At 30.7% G+C, this 13,441-nt stretch overlaps 1 protein-coding gene across 2 annotated transcripts; it reads left to right on the forward strand.

Moving 5' to 3' along the window:
* The first annotated feature begins 4,116 nt into the window (after nt 1–4,116).
* LOC111897246 (electron transfer flavoprotein subunit beta, mitochondrial) lies at nt 4,117–6,787 on the forward strand. Of its 2 annotated transcripts, none has more exons than XM_023893209.3 (6): nt 4,117–4,214; nt 4,371–4,483; nt 4,585–4,869; nt 5,080–5,160; nt 5,456–5,550; nt 6,468–6,787. In XM_023893209.3, exons 2-6 carry the CDS (start codon nt 4,415–4,417, stop codon nt 6,691–6,693), a joined length of 756 nt encoding a protein of 251 aa, XP_023748977.1. In that variant the 5' UTR covers nt 4,117–4,214; nt 4,371–4,414; the 3' UTR covers nt 6,694–6,787. The 2 variants fall into 2 exon arrangements, with proteins under 2 accessions (XP_023748977.1, XP_023748976.1); XM_023893208.3 differs by having other exon boundaries at nt 4,143–4,295.
* Nucleotides 6,788–13,441: the final 6,654 nt, after the last annotated feature.

A 13,441-nucleotide genomic window follows, 5' to 3' on the forward strand; every position in this document is an offset into this window, starting at 1 on the left:
GATTTTGGGTCGTGCAGAGTTCTACTTATTTATTAGAATTAGGATATATATATATATATATATATATATATATATATATATATATATATATATATATATATATATATATATATATATATATATATATATATATATATATATATATATATATATATCCCATAAATTTTGGGCCCCTTAGAGACGTGGATCCTGGGCGGTCGCCCGGTTGCCCACTGTCTAGACCGGCCCTGACCCACGCTATTGCTAAGGGTGTCTATGGACACCCCTAGATTTGGATTTCATTTTATAATTCGATCATATACTAAATTTAATATGCCATCTGTTCAGTTGTATAGTAAATTCAACTAGACACTTGTTGAAAATAGATATACTGATTTATTTGGATCTAAGAGGCAATTAACAAGAATACATTATATTTTAGTAGAGATAGTAATCTAATCTATCTGATTTTTTAAACCCTAATCAAAAAAATGAAATATTAGATGGTCTACAAAATAAAAGACTAAAAAAAGATAAAACCCTAATAAAAAAAATTACATATTTTTTTTGACACCGCCGTCTTCTATTTCCCTCCGCTCCTTGTTAGCGGATTCAATTGCTCAGCTCATCTCCGTTGTCATATGCCTTTCTCCAGGAGTGCATGCTTCTTCATCCTGAGGTCTCACTCTCTTTTTCTTATAATGGTTCTTATTATCTCTATTATCTCTATTCGCTTCTTTCATTGGTAAACATCACTTTCTTAGTTATAGTAAATGAAAAGGAAAAAAAGTCAGTAATTAAAGAGGGGAATCTAGAAAAATAATAGTCAAATTACTATGTTACCGTTGTCACATGGTTTTAACTTTTGAAGATGTTATATCATACATTTGACAAATCTACTATAATAAATATCATAATTTTGTCATATGTCATTCTCTAATGAGTTTTGATACTTGTCATTTTATGATATTTTTTAAATAAATAATATCCACATGTCAATTTATGTTTTTTTTTTCAATTTTTAAAATTAAAAGCCACATAATATTATATATATATATATATATATATATATATATATATATATATATAACTATCAAATATAATAAATATTAGAGAAAATTACAAATTTAACCAAATATGTTAAATATTGTGTGGAAAATAGCCAAAAAACCCTCAAATTATATTTTTAGTCACCATAATCACAGATGGACTAAGCCCATCTACAATTTTAACAAGCCATCTGCGAACGTACAAGTTGCTAAAGCACAATCTTGCTTTAGCGATTTGTAAATTCTTAGATGACTTTTTTTTTAATTTTTTAATTTTTTTTTTATTTTTTGCTATATAAATACCTGTTTTGTATGGTTAAAATCGCAGATGTACTAAGCCCATCTGCGATTTTCTCTCATTCGAACTACAATTTGAGTTTTTTTCTTTGTTTTTAAATATTGTCTACTAAATTGATAGGTTAGACTACGAAATCGTCCATAATCGCATATAGGCTAAGAAAATCACTTCTTAGAGAGAGTTTCCAACAAAAAAGTGTGAAAATGAAGCAAAAAATTATGTTTTTATACTTGACATAGTTATGTTCACATATGGATTTCTATGTTCATGGATGAACTAGTTCATTTGCGAATGTACAAGTCGTTAAAGCACGACTGTGCTTTAGCGACTTGTACATTTGCATATGAGTTGCCAAAATCGCAGACGAGCTTAATTCATCTGCGATTTTGATTGCTAAAAATGCAATTTGGATTTTTTTTGCTGTTTTCCACAAAGTAATTAACATATTTGGTTAATTTTGCAATTTTCTCTAAATATTATACTAAATTGCAATTAATTCGTTTTCTTATTTCATATTTCATTTCTTATTTCAAAATTGTATTTTAAAAAATACATATTATTTACATTTCAATATATTTTTTTAATCAACCCGTATAATATACGTGTTTTAAACTTAGTTATAAAATATAATTGAATGATTCTAAAAATATAATGCTCCAAAATCAATAAATTGATTGCAAAATTGTTTTAAAGAAGTTTTAATTGTTTGATTTACGGTTAAAAATTGTAACAAATTTTTTAGAATAATCTTAATTGTTTATTTGTTTATTAATTAAGTATTTTTGTTGTTTTTTTTATTGTTTATATATGTGTTGTTTATTTTAAATTTGATTTGTTTACATTTCATCTTTGGTATAAAGTTAAATATTATATTTGATATAGATGATATTATTAACAATCCGATCCACTAAATAAATTAATCTGCTTATTTTATCATTCCATTTGATTTGACCACATGAGATTTTGAATCCTAGATTCACCATTAGCTATAATGATGAAATCTTTTTTCCTCAATCGCTCAACTATTCATGTGAATATAACAATCTTGTCCTAAATAAATTGTATATTATTGGTCACAAATATTTACCAACCTTATCAAACCTTCATAATAGAGGTATAAGTTCTGATATGACCTTCAAATTATGGCTAGGCGCCATGAAAGACAAGGATCACGTTTTTACGACATGCCTGATATCCAAGGAAGTATAGGAAAATGTCCAAACATTGTGGCGCTTGTTACCACATGTCGTTGCCTTTCCCATTGAAATGATCCATGCTAAACACATGTTTAATTGCCCAAACAACCTCAATGAGGTTCTCGAAGCCATAACATTGATTTACATTTGAGTAATTTGGTCATTCTGGAATCAAAAGATTCACTCGAATATTTTGAAACCATATTAATGCAAGGATTAAAATAGGTGGTAATCTTCGATGGAAAGATGGTGTTTCAATCAAGTTAACGAAGATAAGTCATTTACAATTTTACATTTACTTTGATGTTCTTATTTTTCTTTTGTACCTCCTAGTTGGTTGTTACTTAGATTTTAAGGCCGGAGGGAGTGATGTCACTGAAACCATACTCCATTCATTGTCACATAAATGTCACGTCATTTTTACCACAGAAGTGTGATTCCTTGTCACACCAAAGGAGTGGTGCCACACTTTATTTAAAAAAAATAATTTAAGTAAAAACATTATTTTTCTCCCCGGCCAATCACAAAATGGTCAAATTATCCCCAACCAATCACAAAGTATGGCTAGTTTTTACCACACTGCGGTCTAAACCACACCCAAACCGCATTCAGGAGCCGGTGTTTCCCTGCCTATGTGTCAAAAGGTGTGGTAAAAACCGCTCTCCACAGCCTAATATAAGTTTATTTTGGAGTCCAAATAAGAAAAATCATATAAATAAGTTGCACGAGGTAAGCTTGTGGACCAATTAGGAAAAAGAAAACTCTTGGGAGTAATGCTATCTTATCTGACTATAAGGCCTACCGGTATACAGACCACAGTGGGTCTCGTGGTCTAGCTGACCACGACCGTGGTCCGTGCACACTAGCCCGAACCACCGTGGTTCTCCGTGCTCGTGGTCTTCAATGGTGGGCATCACGAATCAAAACGACCAATGAAGTTGGATTGCTCATTTGAAGGACTGAAACAGAGAAAAAATGACCCTGCGAGCTGGGTATTTTGGTTGGGGAAGAAGACATAGTTTGTATGTCTTGGCAACTTTTACCCCTGAGATATAATAAATTGATAGAAAATACCCTGACCAGAAATCTTTTAACCTAAATAGTTTCTAAAATGAAAAAATAAACCTTGGATTTATATTTCCTAATTATTTAAGTAATATAATTTATTTAAAATATTATTCTTATTATTATTATTATTAAATAACTTATTTTTATAATTAATATTTTAAAATATATATATATATATATATATATGTTTTTTAATATATTTTTGAATTAAATTTAATTAAAAAAAATAAGGTAGAGTGATGTGTTAATGGTAGGTATCCCATGTTAGTAAAAGGGGAATGTGGTGCTGCACCTAGAGGTGTTCATAACCGGATATCCGAAATTTCGGATAGTTGATTTTTGGTATCCGATTCTGTATCCGAAATTTCGGATATCCGATTTTTCGGATAATTCGGATTCGGAATTTCGGAATTTCGGATCGGAATTTCGGATACGGATATTTTTGAACACCCTAGCTGCACCCACCATATATGTGGCGGGTATAATGTAAACCAAATTATATTAATGGCTCGTGTTTGGTTCGATTTTAGTCGAACAGCGGCTCAAATTGGAATTTAACTCTTTAAGTATGAATTCTTGTCTGCTAAAAAACTCTAACCCTAGACGCTGAATCATATTTATATGGTAATTAATCCATCTTAAACGTTCATCGATAAAAGTATTAAAATAAATTGCTTTCAAGATTATCGGATTTGCATTGACAAGGTATAAAAGACGAAAGATGCTTGTTGTAGTATTTATAGTTTTTGATTTCTTGACGGGTTCCACAAATAATTCCAGGCATCGGAGAACCGGGGACGAATCGATACACAAAACAAACAAACATGAAGATCATGGTGGCTATAAAGCGTGTAGTTGACTACGCCGTCAAGATCCGAATCAAATCCGACAAGGTAAACTCCTTAGATTCCAAAACCCCTAAAACCCAAATCCTAAATTTCCCCAAATTGGGGATTTCTTTTTCATTTGATTTAGTTCAAGATGTTATGTATAGACTGGAGTGGAGACATCAAATGTGAAGATGTCGATGAACCCTTTTTGCGAAATAGCTCTTGAAGAAGCTCTTAAGATCAAGGAATCCAAACTTGCTTCAGAGGTGATTGCTGTGAGTATCGGCCCAGCTCAGTGCGTCGACACTCTCCGAACCGGCCTAGCCATGGGCGCCGATCGTGCGATTCATGTCGATGCACCAGCTACCCTTTTCCCACTTTCAATCGCTAAGATCCTCAAAGCGCTTGTTGATGTTGAAAAGCCTGGGCTTCTAATTCTTGGCAAACAGGTCATTTCTCCAAATTCGCTTTTTCAATCGAATCATTTTGTGGGTTTTCTCTTGATTGGATCTTTGGATTAGAGTTCTGAAACTGGTTATTGCGACTTTGATAGAAAGAACGAAAGTTTGATTATCTTGAATCAGAATTGTGTGCTTTCTTATTTCTTGAGTAGCCTTCAAATTTGATTCACTAACTTTGACATGATGAAAAATATGTAGGCGATTGATGATGATTGCAATCAAACAGGCCAGATGGTGGCTGGGCTTCTAAACTGGCCACAAGGGACATTTGCTTCTAAGGTTAGTGGCATTTTAAGTATAAACATTAGTAATTTTTTATAAGTTTTAACACTATATGCATTTTTAATTTGAATCTTTACAAGTTTCTTCTTTCATTTTCTTTCTTCCTTTACATAAAAGAATCATAGTTCATAGTGAATATAGAAATATAATAGAAATGTAAATACGTAATGCTACTTAGGGGTGTTTGGATGTGTGTTTATGGTAAAATTACATGCCTACCCCTAATTTTAATTTTTAATACAGTAATTTTTATTTATACATATGACTATTGGTTTGTTTTTGTGTTCTCAAGGTTGTTCTTGACAAAGAGAAGAATGTAGCAACAGTTGATAGAGAGGTTGATGGTGGCCTTGAAACTTTGTGTTTGGATTTACCTGCGGTTATCACGTAAATCTTTATTCTTTTCTCAAATATTTTATAGTAATTAATTTTTCTAACCAATCATTCTTGAGCAAATGGGGTTAAAACTTAGGGTTAATTTAAAAAAAGACCTTATATTTTGTGTTTTTTTCCGGATTAAACCTCAAAAAAAAAGACCTTGTATTTTTTCATTCTTCTGATCCGGCACTTTTGGTCATTTTTTTCCAAAAAAAGGGTTTTTTTTGAGAAAAACTAAAAAGGTTGAGCGTTTATTTGGAAGCATTTAGAAGGTTGAGGGTTTTTTTTGGAAAAAAATACAATGTTGAGGGCTTTTTCAGAAAAAATGAAAAATACAAGGTCTTTGCACGCAAAAAATTAATTTGAGGTTTAATCTGAAAAAAACACAAAATATAAGTTTTTTTTAGATTAACCCTAAAACTTTAATTTGTAAAGATAATCAATTGTGAAAATGGTAATGTAAAAAAAAAACCATTGTATCGAATGGATAAATGATGTTTGCATGTTGGTAAGTGATATATAAACAAGGACAATTTTCTCTTTAAACCGAATGAATTGCCTGAATATAAGTAAATGACCATTTTACCCTTCTTTCTAGAAGTGATCCCGAATATTATTCGTCATCACATTTTATCGTTAGAGAGTGAATGATTAATAATATTTGTATGGATAAAGAGATGTGTACTTATTCTAGACCGAATAAACCGTTGAAACGTGACTAAATTACCATTTTACCCTTGAGCAAATTTCACAATATTTATTAATTTCACCATTAGACGACCGGATTAACTCAAAAAGAAACAACCCCCAACGTCTTTTCCCGATTAAGTTCATTAAGCGAAAAAGTAACAACAAATTAATCACTTGAGCTTTATAAATTATATCAATATGTTGATGATTCAAAAGAAATATATTTTGTTACACAGAACCGATTTAAGGCTAAATCAGCCAAGATACGCGACACTTCCAAACATAATGAAGGCAAAATCAAAACCAATCAAGAAAATGACACCACAGGAATTGAAGGTGGAAATAAGATCGGATATGGAGGTTTTACATGTGAAAGAGCCTCAAAAGAGAAAAGCGGGTGTTATACTTTCTTCTGTTGATGAATTAATAGACAAACTTAAGAATGAAGCCCATGTAATCTAAAACATTTTTATGTACGTTTGTTACTTCAAGACTTAAAAAGTCATTAAATCACAATGTAATTTGTCATTTCTACTTAATAATTTCATTCAATTCATGTCACTTGACCAAAATATAATTCGTCATCCACGTGTAGAGAAATGAGAATGCTCTTTTTATTTCAACTTTTTATGAAAACCATAAACTTTGAACACAAAAAAAAAAAAAAAAAAATAAAGTATTTTGCTTTAGGGAAGAGGGAGGGTGGCATAATTGAGTGTGGCAGAGAGGAGACAACTGAGAAAGGGGAAAAATAAAAGGAAGACAAAGTGGGATTGATGCTTTGATGGTGTTTGTTTGAGTGCAGAGGTCAAATGGAACATGTTATGTTATGACCTCTGGAGACTGGAATGGAATCCCCAAAACCTGCAATAATTTTACATTTGTCTCCTCCTATTACCCTTCTTAATTTTGTTTTTTCCCCTTTGTCCATCAAAGGGTAAAATGGAAGCAGAATGTACAGTCTTGTCTTTATCTACACTTGTGAAATATTTGAAAACAAAAACTATATATGTGAATTGAGGAGATGAGAACAAAAGGTCAATTTTTTTTGTTTCATTGATAAAATCAAATCAATGTATGTGTGTATAAGAGGCCAAAAGAAAAAAAAAAAAGGAACATAAAGTATTTTGTTTGTTTCATTATCCATTTATGTAGTGATTAAACTATGTGGATTATTGAAAATAGAATTTTTGAAGTTTTTTTAGTACACTTATATAGACAACTACTATTCTATTCTTAAATCTACATTTTTCGTCTAATTTGTTCTTCAACCTTTGGCTAAGGACATTTATCAGTTATCTGTCAATGTCAATTTTTTGATACAGCTAGACCAAAGACCTTTTGGTAAAACAGATTTTTCAATTTGTCTTGTGTATTTTTATTTTTCCATATTATTAACATAAATGACCAAAATCTATCAAATACCATTAATAAAGTATAGAGTGAACATAAAAAGTATGTTTTATAATTCACATCATTAATCAAATAGTTGTGTTGTTTAGGTTTTTGAAGGACAACCCACAATTAAAACGTAAAGTGCTTATTAGTTTTTTATGTTGTTAAAACAAATTTCTATTGATAAGCATAAACTATATAAGTGTATTGAGAAGACGAGAACAAAAGGTCTATTTTTTTTCTTGTTTCATTAATAAAATCAAACCAATGTATTTGTATACAAAAGGCCAAAAGAAAAAAAAAAACAACATAACATTTTTTCTTAGCTTTATTATCGGCATATCTAATTTTTTGTAGTGATTAAAACATTATATGTTTGTTGATTGTTAAAAAAACTAAAATTTTCAAGTTCTTCTAGAACGCTTACACAGGAACCATCTACTGCTCCATTGTTAGAATTACATATTTTGTCCACAACTGCTCTAGTGTTAGGTCTACATCTCTTGCCCATAGCAGGACCTAAATCCTCAATGTTATATTAAATTTATTCATTAAATACTACTAGGCTAAAGATCCTTTTGTAAAACAAAATTTTCAAGTTATCTTGGATCCGGAGGAAATATATAAGAATGACCCCTTGAATATGTATTTTCTTTTCCAAAGTATTAATATAAATGACCAAAATCTTTTGTATATCATTGGTAAACTATAGAGTCAACAAAAATATATGCTTTATAATTAACATCATTAATTGAATAGTTCTCTTTACGTTTTTTAAGGATAACAAACAAATGTTAAAAAAAAAAAATTACAAAATATTGTTGTTGTCTTTGTTGTTGTTATTATCACCGTCACCTTCTTTTTATAAAGATGCTTATTAATTTATCCAACAGAATTTAAAAAAATATGTTTAGATTATCTTATCCGGTACTAAAATATATTAAATCGATTACTTATTTTTAGTATTTGACAAATTTATGTTTATACATGTGAAAATGACATTCTATATTATTATATTTTTGTTTTATTACATATATCATTTTTTATATTATATACAATAATCGTTTTTACAAAGAATAAAATAAAAACATTGGATGGTCGAATATTATTATTCACTTTTTTTTATTTATCTAGTTTGATGTGCAACCTATTACAAATGATCGCTAACTAAACTTTGAAATATGAAAACAAGGGCGGAACACAAGTGTAATAACTAGGGGGCCGAAGCTAAAATTTCAAAAATTCTAATATTACATATTTCTATATAGCTCATCAAAGTGACACGTTTCGATAATTTACATTTTTTTTTTAACTTGCACAATTGTCGTTAAACTAAATGTGTGTTTAGTTGGACGTAAAAAATTGGTAAATGAATCGAACCAAGGAATGAACAAAGTAATGAAATAAATAATTCCGTTGTTGTATGAGAGTTTATTATGCTAAGGTATAATTTTATATTTCAAGTTTCAAAGAAGTTCGTTTGAATAAACACATTTTGATTTTATTTCACTTTCAATAATTTTTTTATATTTAGAATGACAAAATATTTGAACACTTTTATTTTCGATGATATGTTTTTGTTACTTTAATATAAAAATAACAATATACTTTAAATCTCATTTAAAAAAAGTTCAAAATATGAGTTTAAACTTAATAAATAAGAAATATAGAAATATACTTGTAAAATATGACCATTAAGATCAATTAAGAAGATATATAGAGATGTACTAATAAGTTATAATTTAAATTGAGACCAAAATAATTTATTAATCTATATTTTTAATTGTATTTGATATCATAAATCTAAAAATAAAAAGACACTTGAGGTGAAAGGGAATGAAGATAGAATTGTCATTTTAGCACTAAAAAGTAGGAAATGTTTAGTTTTATTTCGACTAAAAAGTAGGAAAGGTTTAGTTTTATTTCAATATTACACGTGAGACATTAGTAATATTTGGAAAAAGCTGGGGGGCATGGCCCCCCTAAGCCATCGCATAATTCCGCCACTGCATGAAAACATCATAATATATATATATATATCCCTATCCCTATTCTAATAAAAGAATAGTTTTAATCTTCTTTTGACATGTGTCATCATATTAAGCCTCATAGTTAATGTATATTTTATTCTTCTTATGCCATGTGTCATCCTATTACATCTCCTAATTAATGTATGCCACTTGTCAACTTACTAATTCTTAATTTCAAATTTTAAAATTTAAATTTCCCACTCTAATTACATTAAATTAATAACACTAGAATAAAAATTAAAATAAAATTAATATAAATTATAAGATGATAGAATTTCATATATTTATTTAAATTAACGATTAAATTTTATATAACTAAAAAAATATCAGTTAAGTAATAATTTATTTAAAATAATTGATTAATTATTTTGAGTTCTCACTATTAAAGTTTAATTAATTTTATAACCGTGGTTTCCACGAGTTTTAAACTAGTATATATATATATATATATATATATATATATATATATATATATATATATATATATATATATATATATATATATATATATATATATATTTCCTTTCACCACATTCATTTGAAACTTCCATGAACTATTTTTTGTAATGCCCGAAAATCATGACATTTTTTTTTGTTTTTTGTTTTGTTTTTAGATTAATAGATCGTTAATACATGTCCATCCCAATAAAATCAGAGTAATTAGATTTTAACAATTCATTGACAAATCAGAGTAATTCATAGAAAACGAAAACATGTGGTGTGTACTCTGCAATCATCCCGTGTCACACCCCCGAACCAGACGGCGGAAACGTACGAGGGCTGTTGTGACTCAATTGAATACCATCACAGTGAATATACATGAAACATAACATCATTCATCACCATGCATTGAAATAGTACAACTGGTAGTGTTTACATTTAGTACATTGTTTCATAACCTTACATTCCCAAAAAGTAGGTTGTTCGATACTAGTTAAACAAACAACAAGACATCACTGAGTACATTTTTCCCTTCGATTTACCTGTTACCTGAGAATACAAGTATTTTGAAAAACGTTAACATATGAAATGTTGGTGAGTTCATAAGTAATGTTTGAAATATAATGTTTTGTATTGTTTTGAAAACCACCAGAAAATCCGATATTTTCTGAAAAGAGTGTCGTGTAAAAAGTGTGAAGATCCGTAAGTATGCTTGTTTGTTTCTATAAATGTAAAAAAAAAATTGTTAGACTTGGTATGCATCTTGTAGGTGTATGAATTGAAAACCCTAGGAAAATCCGATGTTTTCCTAATATTTTGAATTACGCGTTTTATATTTTGTTATACCGTTGTGACGTGTGTATTCGATAATTCTAGGTGACATTGGATTAATTATGGATTGTGAATTGTTATAAACACGCATTAATGAAAACGACTAGTTTACAACTATACAAACGATCCCTTAGGCGTCGTCCGTACTATTCACTTAATCCAACCACCCTAACTTCTCATAGCCCTACAACCGAGGAGAAAAGAGGGTGCGAAGCCCCCGCTATTTCCATAAGTCGTTCAAGGCTATCGTGAATGCGAAAGGCCCTTGGCCCGACTCGCATTGGTGAATTCTCGACTTTGCTAGCAGTACCAAAGGACCCTTGGGGCCCAACAGCACATGAGCTATTGAAAGTCCTTTTACACGGTATTAGGTCGTATAAGACCCAATATCATGTAAGCGAGTTTCCTTCGGGCCTAAAGATCATGTCATTGGGCTAGCTAGGCCCAACAAACACGATTTGACACTTTCGGGCCCAAAGATGGTGTATCGACGTCTGGTGAATTCCCGCGTGTGTATTGACTTCCCGTAATTTCAGCGTGTGTATTGTAGTATCGTCGTGTATAGAATTTTGATTCATTATTGATTCGAGACCGAATCAATTCGTTTGGTAACGATTTTTGGTGTTGAAGGTGTATTATGTTTCGTCGGTAATCGTGGTACTAGTATTTCATCATAACGGATTTATTGTTTAAAACATTAGAATTTTACTTTTTGCAGCCCCTTTCTTTTGGATAAATTTACACTTTTGACCCTTTGTATAATAGAATTTCCATTTTAGTCCTTAAACCATTTTTCTTGACACTTTAGTATCAAAACTTGTTGAAAAGGTATTTTTCAGCTCAAATTTATTTGAGAAAAAACAGTTTTAGTCCCTCAGAATGAAGTTTTCTCGGCTGAAACCTCTATTTTCGCAATTTTTACACTTTTGGCCCAAAATAGAAATTTTTTGCATCTTTGGTCCCTTTTAAATACGAAAAGCATTTTTAACCCTTGAAATGGACTTGGAGCACTAGTAGTCCCCTGTTTTACAGAAAAGTACAGTTTCAGCCCCTCTAATTTGAAAATCTCGCAATTTGGGTTTTATTAGGCCGAAAAATTTATTTTTGGCCCATTATGCTTAGAAATTTACATTTTAATCCTTCAAAAGAGTAAATTTCCAGAAAATACATTTTTGAAACTGTTTTGACTCATTTCAACCATCAGAATTTGCATTTTGTCATTTTGGGCCCCTTTGAATTTATATTTTCAACATTTTGAGCCCAAAAATGGGTTTTTAGCCCAAAAATGTTCATATTAACCAACTTGGTTATTTTTCTAGAAATGATTTGTGTGTAATAATATGATTTATACTTGTTTCATAAAACGTAATGTAAATCTCGGTTTTAAGGACTTTTTGACTAGATCCAACACCACAATCACATAAGAACATATATATAAACATATAAATCACACAAGGCATACATATACTCATAGATCTACACATTTGCTTGTATTCCCCCCCCCCACAAAACTTATAAAAACCAAAAAATAGGGGGTATGAAGTTCACCTTTGGGTGTGGTTTCGGCCTTTAGAAGAAGTGAGAAGAAAGTTTGGCCTTAGTACCTCTCCTTGGAAGATCTCGAACTTCGAGAGTTTCTAGGAGAGTGATCAAGGTTTTTACATGGATTAGAAGAAGATTTTGATAAAACAAAGTACAAAAATCATAGATCCTACCTTGATCTTACCTTAGGTGAAGAATTTGTGGAGATATCTCCTTGAAAGCTCCTTAGATCTCAAAATTTTGGAGGAGAAATGAGAGAGTTTCTTGAGAGAAAAAGATGAGTGAAATGTGTGTGTGTGTGTGCTTGAAATCGGCCGAGAGCAAGAGAGAGAGAGAAAGAGATAGATCTTGAAGTGATATGTGCATGGAAATATGAGATAAGATGCATGGAAACCCAACATGTAAAAATGAGGTGGCCATGAAAGTCAACTCTCCCTTTTTACATGGGCTTGGGCCGAGAATTAGAGAGGGAGAGAAAAGAATTTGGGCCTTGCATGCTTAAGCCTTTTACATGTTTATGTTAAGTGGTGCTTGGTCCAAATAACCATAAATATGATTCTTATGACCTATTAGGGCTACATTAGGTTAAATATGGCCCAAAATGGTTCATATAATTGATTTATTTCATTCTAGGCACAATATGGCCCAGAATGTTGAAATAAATGGAAGTGGGTCCAATTAGAGCCCATTTATGAGTTCTAAGCCCAAGATGGTCAAATTGGAAGCTTATTGGTCCATTGGGCCCAATAAGGAAGTCCTAGTCCAAAATGGACCTAAACAAGAACTTCTAGGGTTTCCAATTGCTTGTTGACCATTTGTAATGCTTGTATGGTGTATTTGATTGCAATTTTTGTTGTCATAGAATAAGCATCATTCATGCTCTTATGTTTTTGGATTCATAATTTGACTTAAGTATTGTAGTTACAAGGCACAAAAATTCCTGATTGTGACATCATCCCCTCGTTAGAGGG

The sequence above is a fragment of the Lactuca sativa genome, chromosome 5 (assembly GCF_002870075.4).
Source record: "Lactuca sativa cultivar Salinas chromosome 5, Lsat_Salinas_v11, whole genome shotgun sequence".
Taxonomy (NCBI): Eukaryota; Viridiplantae; Streptophyta; class Magnoliopsida; order Asterales; family Asteraceae; genus Lactuca; species Lactuca sativa.